The sequence below is a fragment of the Schistocerca cancellata genome, chromosome 3 (genome assembly GCF_023864275.1).
Source record: "Schistocerca cancellata isolate TAMUIC-IGC-003103 chromosome 3, iqSchCanc2.1, whole genome shotgun sequence".
NCBI classification, from domain to species: domain Eukaryota; kingdom Metazoa; phylum Arthropoda; class Insecta; order Orthoptera; family Acrididae; genus Schistocerca; species Schistocerca cancellata.
In genome coordinates, this window is record NC_064628.1 from 701,489,139 (window position 1) to 701,504,008 (window position 14,870).

At 37.7% G+C, this 14,870-nt stretch overlaps 1 protein-coding gene across 1 annotated transcript in view; it reads left to right on the forward strand.

Moving 5' to 3' along the window:
• LOC126175696 (guanine nucleotide-binding protein subunit alpha homolog) overlaps nt 1-14,870 on the forward strand; it is a 69,194-nt gene that overhangs the window by 24,739 nt on the left and 29,585 nt on the right. Inside the window, exons 2-3 of the mRNA XM_049922632.1 lie at nt 9,915-9,965; nt 11,915-12,132. Of these exons, the coding sequence (XP_049778589.1) occupies nt 9,915-9,965; nt 11,915-12,132 (269 nt within the window). The remainder of the gene's footprint in view (nt 1-9,914; nt 9,966-11,914; nt 12,133-14,870) is intronic.

Genomic DNA, 14,870 nt, shown 5'->3' on the forward strand with positions numbered 1-14,870 from the left:
TCTTGTATTTCTGTGCTGTAAGTAATTAAAAATTGATTTGATTTTCATTTGGCCTTAGTAAACTGGTTTTAGCAGTGGGTTTTTTAGTGTCCACCGTGTCCATAGAGAGCACTTTTGCCATGTGCTGTGGCATAATAGTGCAATTTTATTTCACCAGTGTAATCAGTCTTGTGGAATTTTGTGTCAAAAATTTCTTTCTGTTTTTATATGGTGCAACACTACCACTAGGAAAGTAGAACATAATTTTTATGTTGGGGCATCTTTCACTGGAGAACATTAAATGCCACTGTATTGTGCTTAAAACAATAAAACACGAAGGCCTAAGTCAGTTTGCGTTATCATCATTGCAGTACACAACCAAAAGAGGTTTAGCTGATCATCCAGCTGTACAACTGAGTTTCATCTTGAAGGAGTAAAGAGTAATTTTGAACAAAATAACAGATCATGAGAACATGTTCTGTTCGTAAGTTTTTCGTATAGCCAGAAAACTGGTTTGCCTCATTTTCTACATGAACTAGAAGCTGAGGCCAATTATTTTCAAAAGTAGCTTCAGCAATGGCTATTTTAATATTAACAATAAGTACATAAACCAATTAATTAGCAATATCTGTAAACACTACAATACAAAAACTTTTGCCTCATAGTAGAATAAAAGGTGGAATAAACTTTCTCTTGTTAGTTCCATATTCCGTGACTGGTTTGTACTATTAATTGTAATGCTATGGAACAAATCATTTTACGTTCACGCTACACATTCATATGTAAATATTTAAACATACTGACAATTCACAAAGTTTTATTTATTTCCTACCCACCTTCTACACATGGCAGAAACAGGAATTTTTATACAGAATAGTAGTTCTCAAGGAGGAACTTTTTACATTTGTTTTCGATTTTATCACTGCTGTCGGTCAGACTTTCTGTGCCCTTGAGTAAGAGACAAAAAATTTTGTGGCAGTATTGTAATTCATAACAGTGAATGACATTTTTTCTTCTGTTATTGTAATTACATACATCATTGTTTCTTTTGAACTGTAGTGGGTTATTTACAACACACTTCATGAGGGAATAAATATACCGTGTTGTGGAAGAAGTCAGTGTTCATAACCCCATAGGCAGATGTCGGCAAGATGATCATGGGGAGCACCACTTTATTTTGACAGCATTCTTTTAAGCAATGAAGACTTTCATAACCATCGAGTGGCCATGTTGATTTACATAACATGAGTTGATGTGTGGCGTACTTTGTGTGCACTAAAGATTAGCTGTCTTGATGTTACCAAGGTAAACATGTATGAGCAAAATCTCCATTTAATCATATTTTAATTAAACAACAATAACATAAACTTATCAGAGTGTAGTTAAACAATAATAAAATAAACTTGCATTTTATTGCTCAGTTGCCATGTACAAGTGTTACCCCACAGCAATGACCCCTCGGAGCATTAAACAGCCTAGTTCCATCAGCACCATGCCAAACATATAGTAATTATGTCTTAGACAACAGTTTCATTGTGAGATTGTGCTGCTAGCTCAGAATCTGGGTCATTTTCTCGCTTGGATAGTAAATTTTTTCTCACCCCTATTATTTTACATTACTGCTGCTCATTTGGACGTATTACAATACCATTTATTGCTGTGTTAGCTGAAGCAATGATGAAGGAATAGGTACAGACTCGCAGTTGTAAAAAACAGTGGAATGGTACAAGACAGTGTTGCTTGTCATTGGCACGCACTTTATACATATGCGCACCCACTCATGGGCTAAAGGTGAATTACCCAAAACATTAATCCATATGAAAATACACAGAATACCGTAACTTACTGATTTGTCTCTCCCAAAAATTTGCAGCAATTCAGAGTGCTAATACGGCTGAACTAAGTTATGACAGGTGTTCAAAAGAAAAGACGCCCACAAAACAGTGGGTATAAATGAAGTCTTTAGTCAAAAGTAATCACTAGAGGCTTGAGCACAATTATCCTACTGCTTCATCTTGGCCATTACACTTTGTGTGACCTTGGAGATGTGTAGAGACTCATTATCGTGGAACAGAATCACTCTCTCCGCGAGCTCAGGATGTTTGCTCTTGATGGACTGGCATAGGCTATGGAGCGTCTCTCAGTACACATTACTGTTAATGGTATTAACAGAATCTTCCGTTGGTTCTTGGTAGAACAACATTATAATAATAAATGAAAAGCACCAGTTTGCTTTTGTTCTACAATATTGTAGAGCAAAAGCAAACTGGTGCTTTTCATTTATTACTGTTAATGGTTTTTCTGTGTTCGAGGAATTCAATGAGTATTGTATCTCAAAAATTGAAAAAGATGATGAGCATCACCTTGCCTGCTGAGGGCACAGCTCTGAATTTCTTAAGGGGAGGTGACAACACATGCTTCCATTGTATGCTATCCTGCTTTGTCTCTGGCTTGAAACAACGGCACCAGCTCGTATGTCCAGCAGCAGTCCGATCTAGGAAAGCGGTATCTTGAAGATACTGGAACAAGTGTTGCTTTTGTGGTTCGCTGAACTGTTTTGGAACCCATTGCGCCTTCACATTCCGGTAATGCAACTTGTGCACAGTTGCCCACACTGTTCAGACACTGGCCCCCACCACCTCTATCAGCATTCGTATTGTGACACACTGATCACTTCTTACCAGGTCGTGCACCTTGACAATGAGTTCAGCCATAGTTCGCCTGGCCTAGTGTTGCGTCCTCACTCAAAACACATCACAAAAATGGGCACTCCTTTTTCTCACTGACATGTTGGACGCACAGACTCCCACGTATACAACCACCATCTGGTTATGAATATTGGTTGGTTTAACCCCTTCTGCAGTCAGAAATCTGATAACGCCTTGCTGCTCCTCAGTCGTTAAATTGAATTTTGCAGTGTGACCCTTGGTGTCATCACACACACTGCTGCATCAAGTGGATGGAACATACAACTGCCTTGTTCTTTCCTGTACCATGTGCCCGAGCATGTACACAACCGTGCCGAAAATGACATTCATGTCCCTAGATGTCTCACTATGTTGTCCCAAAGTGGTGTATAGAAATTTCAGTAGGCTTGGATGTTACAGCTTCTCGTACCTTTTCATTCGAACACTCCTTATACTTTGGGAGTTGTAGAATGGGTTTCTTCGTCTAAATTCTCATTAGCCTGGATGCCTAAAAATTTTGAAGTTCCCAGCCTAGTTACTATTTCCTTGCTCTTATCATTGGCGTAGTACCTCTAAATGTGCAGAACTTAATATTTTGTGTCTTTTCAAATTGAGAGTGGGGCCATTTGCAGAAAACCATTCAATAATGCTTCTAAGAACATTATTTACCGGTTGTTATCTTGTTGTATATATATATATATATATATATATATATATATATATATATATATATAATAGAAGGAAACATTCCACGAAGGAAAAATATACCAAAAAACAAAGATGATGTGACTTACCAAATGAAAGTGCTGGCAGGTCGACAGACACACAAACGAACACAAACATACACACAAAATTCAAGCTTTCGCAACAAACTGTTGCCTCATCAGGAAAGAGGGAAGGAGAGGGAAAGACGAAAGGATGTGGGTTTTAAGGGAGAGGGTAAGGAGTCATTCCAGTCCCGGGAGCGGAAAGACTTACCTTAGGGGGAAAAAAGGACGGGTATACACTCGCGCACACACACACATATCCATCCACACATATACAGACACAAGCAGACATATTTAAGACCGTCCTTTTTTCCCCCTAAGGTAAGTCTTTCCGCTCCCGGGACTGGAATGACTCCTTACCCTCTCCCTTAAAACCCACATCCTTTCGTCTTTCCCTCTCCTTCCCTCTTTCCTGATGAGGCAACAGTTTGTTGCGAAAGCTTGAATTTTGTGTGTATGTTTGTGTTCGTTTGTGTGTCTGTCGACCTGCCAGCACTTTCATTTGGTAAGTCACATCATCTTTTTATATATATATATATATATATATATATATATATATATATATATATATATATATATGGATTGGTTACAGTGCTAGTGTTATCTGCAGAAAGAACTACTTGTATGTTAGACAGGTAGTAATTTACATAATAGGGAAACAATAATGGACTTAAGATTGGGACTAGTGAAACCCCCTATGTGATTTCTCCCTGGTCAGATAATCTCCTCTGTTTACATTGGTTGAATCATTAAATACAGCTTTTTGCCTTCTTTTGATTATCCTTTGGTTGGCTGAATTCTATAAAACCTCAATTTATTTAGGAGAAAATTGTGATTCACACTGTCAAATGCCTTAGGTCATAGAAAATACCAACCAATGCTGTTATGTTATTGAATTCCTGTAAAATTTGAGGAGTGAACTTCCAGATAGCATTTTCAGCAGAGAACTCTTCTTTAATCCAAACTGTGACTTGCTGAGGATATTACTATTGCTCAGGTGGGATACTATTCTAGAATACATCTCCTCAAATATTTTGGAATATGTCAGTAATGAAACTGCCGGCAGTTATTGATATCTGTATTACCTTCCTTATAGAGTTGTTTACAAATTACATTCAAACCCTCTGAAAAAATGTCCTGATTTAGTTATAGATTATGCACTTTAGAAGAGACTGCACTATTTTATGGGAGATGAAGGTAGCTTTTCTTTCAAAATGAAATTTTCTTAATTTTAGAATGAGAAGTGAGCAAGAATTGCTTGTTCTTAAATTTTCTACTACTTTTAAGAATTCAATATTGCTTTTTCAACAAACTGCTTTGATTTCTCTCCTGAGCTGCTTGTTCTTAAATTTCCTACTACTTTTAAGAAATGAATATTAAACAGAGCCGCTACCTGTGACTTTTAAGTCAATAGTGATGTTATCCTATTCTCTGGCCTGTTGTCCTTTCTTTCATTTTACTATTTTCATTATTGATTTAAGTTTGTTGTTGAAATACTTATTTCTGACATAATATGCATGCTCTTAGTTTTTAAAAACTTTTTGTAGTAATTTTGGGTGGTTTTGCAACTACTAGGATTGTTACTTGTTACTTGTTCTTGACAATAGGCAAATTTCTGTTTTCTCGTCAAAAAATACTTTAAACCTTCTAGTGATCCATGTTCTTTTTTACATGGGTGATTTGTTTATGAGAACAACTATTTTCAGATAATGATATGAATTTATCGTGAACTAAATTAAATTTTATGTCGGCATTTGGTTCATTATATGGGATCACAATTATTGAACTATGTGAAAAAAAAGTAAGTTACTAAAAACTATTGGGTCCACACAATTTATTCAACATGTAAACGTCGTCATAAATATTCGGATTTAGGTTACGGCACGTTCGCTATGCTGACCACCATTGGCGATCATGCGGCGCAGACGGATAGCGAAATTCTGCATGACCTGCTGAAGTGTCGGAACATCAATGTTGTCCAGGCTGTTTTCAGCTCAGCAATGGTTTTGGGATTATTACTGTACACCTTGTCTTTAATAAAGCCCCACAAAAAGAAGTTGCATATGTTCTTTAGATCCGAAGAATATGGCGGCCAATCAAGGCCCATGCCAGTGGCCTTTGGGTACCCCAGGACCAGAATGTGGTTCCCAAAGTGCTCTTCCAGGGCATCCAACACTCTCCTCCTTCAATGGGGTTGAGCTCCATCTTGCATGAACCACATCTTGTCAAAATCAGTGTCACTTTGGAGAATTGGGATGAAATAATCTTCCAAAAGTTTTGTGTACCGTTTGGTAGACACCATACCATCAATGAATATCGCACCAATTATCCCATGACTGGACATTCCACATCACACAGTCACCCATTGAGGGTTAAGAGGCTTCTTGCTCGCAAAATGCTGTTTCAGTCCCCCAAATGAGCCAATTTTGCTTATTAACGAACCCATCCAAATGATAGTGAGCTTCATTTCTAAACCAAACCTTGAATGCGCATACTAATTCCTGTCATGCCATGCGATCAAACATGAAGTTTGGATGTCCTAACACAAACTGTTCAGAAATTATGATGATTTAATTTCATGTAGTTTAATAATTGTCGACCTGTAAATATCATCCCAGATTATCTCTTGTAAACTTCTCCTTCTTGCGAGTTTCATACACCATGTGGTGTCTCTTGCACCTAGGTTTTCATAACCTATCTTGCCAATCTTCTTCGTACATAGCTCTATTCTGCATTTCATGCCTCACTCCAGTTTCCCAGTTTAGTTTGGGTCTTCCTCTTCTTCTGTGTCATGGAGATTTCCAGTGCTAATTTTAGGAGGTCATATTTCCTCTGGTGGTCTCCTAACAAGGAAACATCACCAATTTAACCTCATATTTTAAGGAGAAAAAGGCACACGTCGAGATACCAGCCCCAGCAATCGATCGCACAAAAATTTGGTTCATAATTCTGAAAGTATGCAGTTATGGCTGACTGAGTATACAGCTTTTAAATTTCACGCTCACCAGTTGTTTGCCTCTCACTCAAGCCCAATGCAGCCACCTAAAGCTCAAGTGTGAAATGCTCTACAGCAGAGCGAGTAAGAGGTTCATGTTCATATGTCAGTGAACAAACAAGTGATAGTGCTTTGTTCATAGGCATCGTGGTGTGCAGTTTCCAACAATTACATTGAGATGATAAAAGTCGTGGGATGCACTCCAATATCGACTCGATGTGGCATGGACTCAACAAGTCGATGAAAATCCTCTGCAGAGATATTGAGGCATGCTGCCTCTATAGCTATCCATAATTGCAAAAGCGTTCCCGGTGCAGGATTTTGTGTATGACTGACCTCTCAATCATGTCTCATAAATGTTTGATGGGTGGTCAGATAATTTGTTCAAACCGTACAGAATGTTTTTCAAACCAGTCATAAAGAATTGTGGACTGGTGACATGGTGTATTGTTATCCATAAGAATTCCATCATTATTTGGGAACACAAAGTCCATGAATGACTGCAGATCATCTACAAGTAGCCGAATATAACCATTTCGAGTCAATGATCAGTTCAGTTGGACCAGAGGACCCAGTCAATTCCATGTAAATACAGCCCACATCATTATGGGCCACCACCAGCTTGCAGAGTGCCTTTTTGACAACTTTGGTCCAAGGCTTCATGGAATCTACACTGTACTCGACCCTGCCATCAGCTCTTACCAACTGAAATTGTGACTCATCTGACCATGCCACGATTTTCCAGTCGTGTAGGTACCAACCGGTATGGTCATGAGCCCAGGAGAGGCACTGCAGGCGATGTTGTGCAGTTGGTAAAGGCACTTGCATCAATCATCTGCTACCATAGCCCATTAATGCCAAATTTTGCCACACTGTCCAAACAGGTACATTTGTTGGATGTACCAAATTGATTTCTGCAGTTATTTCACACAGTGTTCCTTGTCTGTTAGCACTTACAACTCTACATAAACTCCGCTGCTCTTGGTTGTTAAGTCAAGGCTGTCGGCCACTACATTGTCCGTGGTGAGAAGTAATGTCTGAAATTTGGTATTCTCCACACACTTTTTACACTGGATCTTGGCATATTGAATTATCTAATGCTTTCCAAAATGGAACGTCCCATGTACTTAGCTCCAACTACCATTCTGCCTTCAGTCTGTTAATTCCCATTGTATGGCCATAATCACGTTGAAATCTTTTCACATAAATCACCTGATTACAAATGACAAGTGCTCCAATGTACAGCCATTTTGTATCTTGTGTATGCGTTAGTACAGCCAGTGTAGTTGGTGCCAGAGATCTCGCTACTTTGAACACTTTTATGTTGTGTTTAGCAAGAGAAGTTCAAATTAACAAAATGAATTAGTGCATCATTAAAGAAGTAGCATAGTACTATTATATTATTAACATCACTGTTGTGAATTATTATCTTTGGATGGGAAATCTGACACTGTTAAAGAGAAGTACATTTGCAGGAGATGCAATATTCTTCAATGTGATTGACATGATTAAATTGTACATCAAAAATCATCAACTCTTTCAAAATTATTCTTTGGTTTCTTAGGTTTATTCATTTTGATTTTCAGGCAAAGTAATATTGCATGTGTGTGAGTTGGCATATTAGGTACTATTTTCCTGTAAAACAATGTGTTCATGAACAAGATTTCAAAACACTTTCAGCAGAAGTGACCCACTCTCCCCTCATCTTCCCTTGCCATTAACATCCCGTTAATAGGATGGCTCTGGTTGACACTCTACTGTACATTACTTCGCACTCGGGTAATTAAGAGGCTGCAGTGGGATGGAGTGAATGACAAACAACCTGTATTCATCAAATTTAAAAGCTGCACAGTCAGAAAGTCATAATTGGCCAAATTTTCACTCAGTATCCATTGCTAGGACTGATATATCGTGAGTGTGCTTTTTTCTCCTTAAAATATGTTAAGTGGTGATGTTTCCTTGTAAGGTAACCATACCATGTTGGGAGTTCATTTTCAATATCCTTGATCACTCCCTTCTGTCCTTGTAGCATTTCTTGTAAAATATTGTTAAATTTCTGCTGAGTAATATCTGTACAGTAAGGCAGTATCTTATTTATCCTAACTAACTGTGTGTTGTGATCAGACAGAACATTTGTTACTTTATGTATGGTTCTTGTCATGCTTTGAGCTACATCAAAGAAAACATTATCAGAGTCTTAGTTTCTTTACATGCTGTGTTGGAAAATTAATTACTGAAATCAAATTGTTGGACCAAATAAATTTTGCAAATCATTTTACCCATCAGATTTCTTTACAAAATGTGTACTGAAATCACAACAGACTAAGAACAGCTTGTTGCTGTCTGGCGCAGAGCATAGTAAGAAATCCGTAAGCCTCAAAAAGAGTTTAAAATATCCTATGATGGATCTGTATACAGTTACAATTAAAAGTCAACTATTTTCATTATTAATTCACAAGCACAAACTTCTGTGCGCTTATTCGTAATAAATCTACTTGTTTCAATGGTTTTGAACTTTTGTTCTGTCTTAATATATGTGACAACGCCAGTAAAACGCTACTCAATAAGAGTTAGAGTTGACTGTTTCTTGGAGTATGAACTGCTAAGAAAAATTGGTGTAGTGTTGTACTGCACTTAAAAATTAACTTCCCATTCAGTACATCCTTTCCCCACTTCAAATTTTATTATTAACAGTCAGAAACAGGTGACACAGACATATATTTTTGAGGAAAAATAAAATGAATGATTTGAGATTTTAAAAAACATGAATAAATAAAAACTTTAGATTTTTGGAAAATTAACCTTACAGTATTGTTGTTACATATCAAAGTGAAGCACAACTTTAAAAAGGCACCAGTTACCTGTAGCTGTAGTATTTTAGGAGCTATACTCCAATTAATTCTTCAAAATGTTTGGAAAATCTGACAAGTTTTTCTCAAAAATGAAACATTGGCACAATCAAAAACTCTTCAAATTTGCAGTATTTTTTTTAACTATATGAGTTGCATCACACAAAAATTTAGAGAAATGTAAGACAAAAAGTTCTAAAAATTAGGCAGAATTGGTTGATTGCTATGGAGTGATCCAGATGTAAACGAGTATAGATATTGGGAAGATGGTTCGTATCTAGAATGGTGTGATGTACTGCAGCTAACAAGTTCCTGATTTGAATTGAAGTGTTGAATGTTGGAGACATTGGTCAAAATGCTAGGTTTTTCACTGTGGAAGAGTTTGAGAGTCTGAAATCCCAGAATCAGCTGTCCATGTTTACCAATTGGCCTGTTTAAGCTTTCCTTGTACCATGAAATAATGTAGTTAGTTGTTGCAGCACTGTTGCAGGTGCATTTAGATGCATGGAAACTGTCTGCATGTATGTTGTCCAACACTGGCTGTATCAGATTGATTCTTATACAATACCACTTTTTTGTATTTAGAAGTGCTACCTGTTTTGGAGTAATTAGCTGATATTCCTCTGCTTCTTTCCAGAGCGATTCTGTTCAGTACTTCTTTGATAATTTGGAGAGGATAGCAAGAATGGTGAGTAAACTGGCCATTTACAGAGAACAATAAAGTCTTTGAAATTGGCATTTTGTCACTTATAGGAAAATAATTGCAGAATTTGTTATTTAAGAAACAATACCATGTTAGAAAGCAGTTCTAAAGTCAAGGCCTTCATTAATAAGTATGAACAGCATTTCACTATATGATATGTACACTGGGAAATAAATTGTGGCTCACTTGACAGTAACATGAGAAAGTGAAGATTTGTTTTGAAAGTTGACAGCTGCCAGTCAGTACCCAGTCATCAATTCTCAGCAGACCTGGCTATGATGTCTTTCGTGACAGTGTACTTGTATAAAAAGTTCCTGCTTTACTTGTTGCCTCAAATTTGGATAAGATCCCAAGGATTCTTGGAGGATTTTGAAGAACAAGCATTGAAAAAATGCACCCTTCTGTCCATCCTATTTTTAATTTGATCACGTGGCAGTGAGGTGCTGCAGCAGTTCATTGACTATTTGAATGATATAAATCATAAGATTTACAGTGAAGGTGGAAAAGGGTGGAAAGTTACTTTCCTAGTTGTGCTAATCGAACAAAAAGCTGATGGACAATTTGGCATTCTGCATAAAGAAAACTGTTGCATACAGACCTGTATCTCAATGAGTGTACCTTCCATCATCCAATTCAAAAGAGAGCTAGCTATGCTGCATAGCTTAGGCAGGATTATTTCAGACTAGGATCATATCAGCTCAAGATTAACCATATGACAACAGTGTTCAGAAGGAACGGTATTCTGCCAGTTATATTAGATCAGTGCTGTTGAGGAAACTAAGGCATGACACCTTTCAAACAAGCAGAGAAGACCAGCATGTACCACAGTTTCCATTCAGTGGCACAAAAGCTACTAAGAGAGGTAGAGTTCTAAACAGCCAAGAAACTTAAAGAAATATTGCGACCCGTTGGAGGTAATCTCGACCTGAGAGTGCCAGAAATTTGTAATAGTCCTTCCAGTTGTGGAAAAAGTTACTGTGCCACTCTATAGGGACTATTAACCATTGTTGTGTCACCTTAAATACAGGTATTTGGAAAAATCAGTGCTGACCAATCACAGCCAGTTAAATAAACACAAAATTTGGTTCGAACGAATAAGAATACTTGCTCATGAATTGAACTACTGGGACTCTGTGGTCTTGGCAGCAGTTAAAATTAGACTGTGTGAAAACAACGTAGCATGGAAGCTTGCAGTTGATAAAGGAAAAGCAAAGAGGAAGTCTACCACTTGTCATGGATGGTGCTGCAAGCAATTTATGGATGTAGAGAGGCCCACTTCCATATGTGCTATCTCCATGTTGTTGTCATGACGTAATCCAGCCAATCTCATGCCTTCCTCAGATTGTAAAAGTGGGAGCCTTGCCTGTTTCACTCCAGTCAAATTTAGTCCCTGATGATGACAATGATAATGATGGAGGCGATCAACGAAAACCTCTGATTTTATCCGAATTTGATGTGGCAAATAAGCCAAGAACTTTTTACTCTCTGCAGATCCTCTGGCACTTTGTTATAGTCTACAGATGTTGCATCCTCCCTATAGACAAAATCATCGTCTGTGAACAGCCTCACAATGCTTCTGACATTGGTGTTACGCAAAATTTCATTCTTTTGCATTTTCACAGAATTTACACATAAAAACTACTTGTGTGGCATAGATAGTATTCTTCCAGCTTCATTTTCATTGTAAAGAAGTGAAATTTCATCATTCTATGGTAAAAGCAGGCAAGTTTCCCAACTGACCGAAACCAGGAAAATCGGAAAAATCAGTTATGTGGTATTGTTTCTTTAATAATGACAAGCATTTGTGTAAAAGTCAGTTCCTCAGTTCCTCTAGAAAATTCTTGGTTGACTGTTACTTTCCCAAATAAATTCTGTTCCATCTGTATTTCAGCCAACTGTTAGTTTATATATGTTTTTATTTCTTATTTTTTCAGGATTATGTACCCACACATCAAGACATCTTGCATTGTCGTAAAGCAACCAAAGGAATCTCAGAGTTTGTAGTTCTGATCAATAACATTCCATTCCAATTTGTTGATGTTGGGGGCCAGCGATCTCAGAGACAAAAATGGTTTCAGTGTTTTGACTGTGTCACATCAATACTCTTTCTAGTATCATCATCAGAATTTGACCAAGTTCTGTTGGAAGATAGGTGAGTTTAGAGATAAGCACTCTTATGATTTTGGATACATGCTAGTGTGAATTAGATGAACTTCTTATATTTGTCATTTTGTATCAAATACTTCAAGCTCTGCTACCATTACAATCTTCAGTCATAAATGATGAGGATTTGGCTCTCCAGATGATATGAAGTCGTACACAAGTACGCATGTAATCTTTCAAATCTCTCTTTAAATTTTTATGCTGTTGAATTTTGATTTTTAAATTCCAAATTTCCTTGGTTTCTCTCTTTTATACTGTACAAGTAGTATTTTGCTGACTGTATCTCATTATAAACTATTTGTTCGTTGCATTTTGTTCTTTCATTGTTGAAGGAGCAAGTTATACAATTTCAATATACCACTAGTTTTAATCTTTTACCATTGTCCCTCAGATCAACTAAGAAGAGTATGACAGGGCATAACATGTACTGTGTGAAAGTTCAGTGAGATACAGTCAAGCACAGTGACCAGTTAAAAGGTTATTTACGTAATTTTTTAACTGTTTAAAATCAATGTGAAATAACATTCCAAAAGAGTAGCACACTAAAAAACCAGTTGAAGATGCCTAATGTGTCCTTAACTATCAGGAACTACAGAAATGAATATTGTTTCTCAGGAAGCTGGAGGATACAATATTATTATTTTGTATTGACCTAAAAGAAATACAAACCAAAAGATTTGGAGATTCCAATTCTTCTTGCTCTTTACTAAGTGTTCTTAATGGACTTGAGTTGGCGAATAAATGATCTTTCAAATCCGTTGACTAATAAGAATAGGTATTGACACACATCGTCGTCATCTTATCAATGCTTTTTTGAGATTGGAGGAAGCATTTTGATATTTACCTGTAGGGATTCACAGGGTAGGCACGAAATCAAAATCTGCTACAGAAACTTTGACACTTTTTTAGAATGTCATCTTAGCGCTTTAAACATTGTGTCAGATTGGATAGAAAAGTGATATCTGCTGTATATCAGTGATATGTCTTCAATGCTTCACTCTTTTAACAACCACTTACATACAGTGATGGTTTTTGTTCAGTATCACAAAGCTCACAAAATCTGGATCTTAAACTCAATCCTAGGAAGTCACAGGTCATCATCATATCACTCAGAAAGTTGATCAGCAGACATTTTTGTGAAATAGTTCCTCCATCACTCCTCAGCTGTACCCAGTTAACATTTCAAAAAAACAGTAAAAGGCCATGGCATAATCTTGGATGAGCATCTGAATTGTGAAGAACAAACTGTTGCAGTATACTGGAAATCTCTTTCCTGCCTACATGCAATCCAAAAAGTAGGAAAATATTTTCTCTTCAGATTAAACAAAAATTAGCCCAGTCCTTAGTCCTGCAAAATCTTTACTGCTTTAGTATAGTTCAACATGACACAAATAGTGAAAACTGTAGATGACTCAAGCAAACTATGAATACTTGCCTAAGATGCGTGCAACAGTCAAGTGTTAAATGGAATCAGTCTTTCCTATACTGATATTGTGTGCGACTTTATACGCGGTTCAGTTTTCACACACTTTGTTCACTTCTTTTGTTTCGTAGTCTCTGGTATCCTCAGTACCTCTCTTTCACACATATCAGATTTATCTTGATTCCATAACTGCAGTTCCAGATCAGATATGCCCAGTACCTTGGCCATACTTTTGCGTAAAATTAAGTCTTTCTTCATCTCTATTTCCATTTAAGCCATACAACTAGGGAACAAATTAATCTGCAACTAGCAACTTACCCAAAGCTCCAATTGTTGCAATCAGTGTAACTTCCCTCCCAGCATATCTCAGCTGGTTTCTTTCTGTCCAATAGGGAACGAGTATCTCTGCCGTGTTGTAAGCAATTTATGCTTTTCTCATCCCTCCTTCCATCTCATTTTCTTTTTGGTGTTATCGCTTTGTTTCTCACCCTTTATCTGGCCAGTCGACTACTTCTTTGTTTTTATTACCACCATACTGGTGTCATTTCTGTTAGATTTCACTACTCACATTCAGCGAGAATGAACTGAGGAAATTGCTTAATGTTAAGAAGAACGACATTTCATAAATCCACATAACGTTTTTATCAGCAAAGGGGACATCTGTCTATGCTGCAATTGGCCACCTCCTAACTACCCCTACTGTTTGGGGTCAGACTCCCAATTGGCACAGGGGAGACTTAGGCAGGGGACAAGAGGGTGTGGGTGCAGGATAAGTGGAGTTAGGGTCTTGGGAAAGGGGAGCTGTAGGTGTAGGGTGGGGTAAGTGGAGACTGAAGCCAAGAGGATTACAAGAACAAAGGATGTGTTGCAGGGGTGATTCCAATCTACGTAGTTCAGCAAAAATTATGCTTCGGGGAAAGGAGAGATCCAGATCGCGTAGGTAATGAAGCAGCTATTAAAATCGAAACATGCTGAGCACTGTGTTCAGTGACTGAGTGGCCGACTCTGCTTTGTTCACAGTTCGGTCATGGCCATTCATTCGGATGGAAATTCTCATAACTGCAGAAGTGCCATGTTTCTGGCCATACCCACATAAAATGCTGTTTAAAAACTGCAGCAGATCTACTAAATGATGTGGCTGCTTTCACAGGTGGCACTGCCTCTGATGCAATACAATAAGCCTATGCTGGAACTGGGGTAGGTTATGCTGGGTAGGTGCACTCTACAGGTCTTGCACCTTGGCCTTCCATATGGATATAGCTCATGTGAAAGGGACTGGGAGAGTGTGTGATGGACTAGGATAT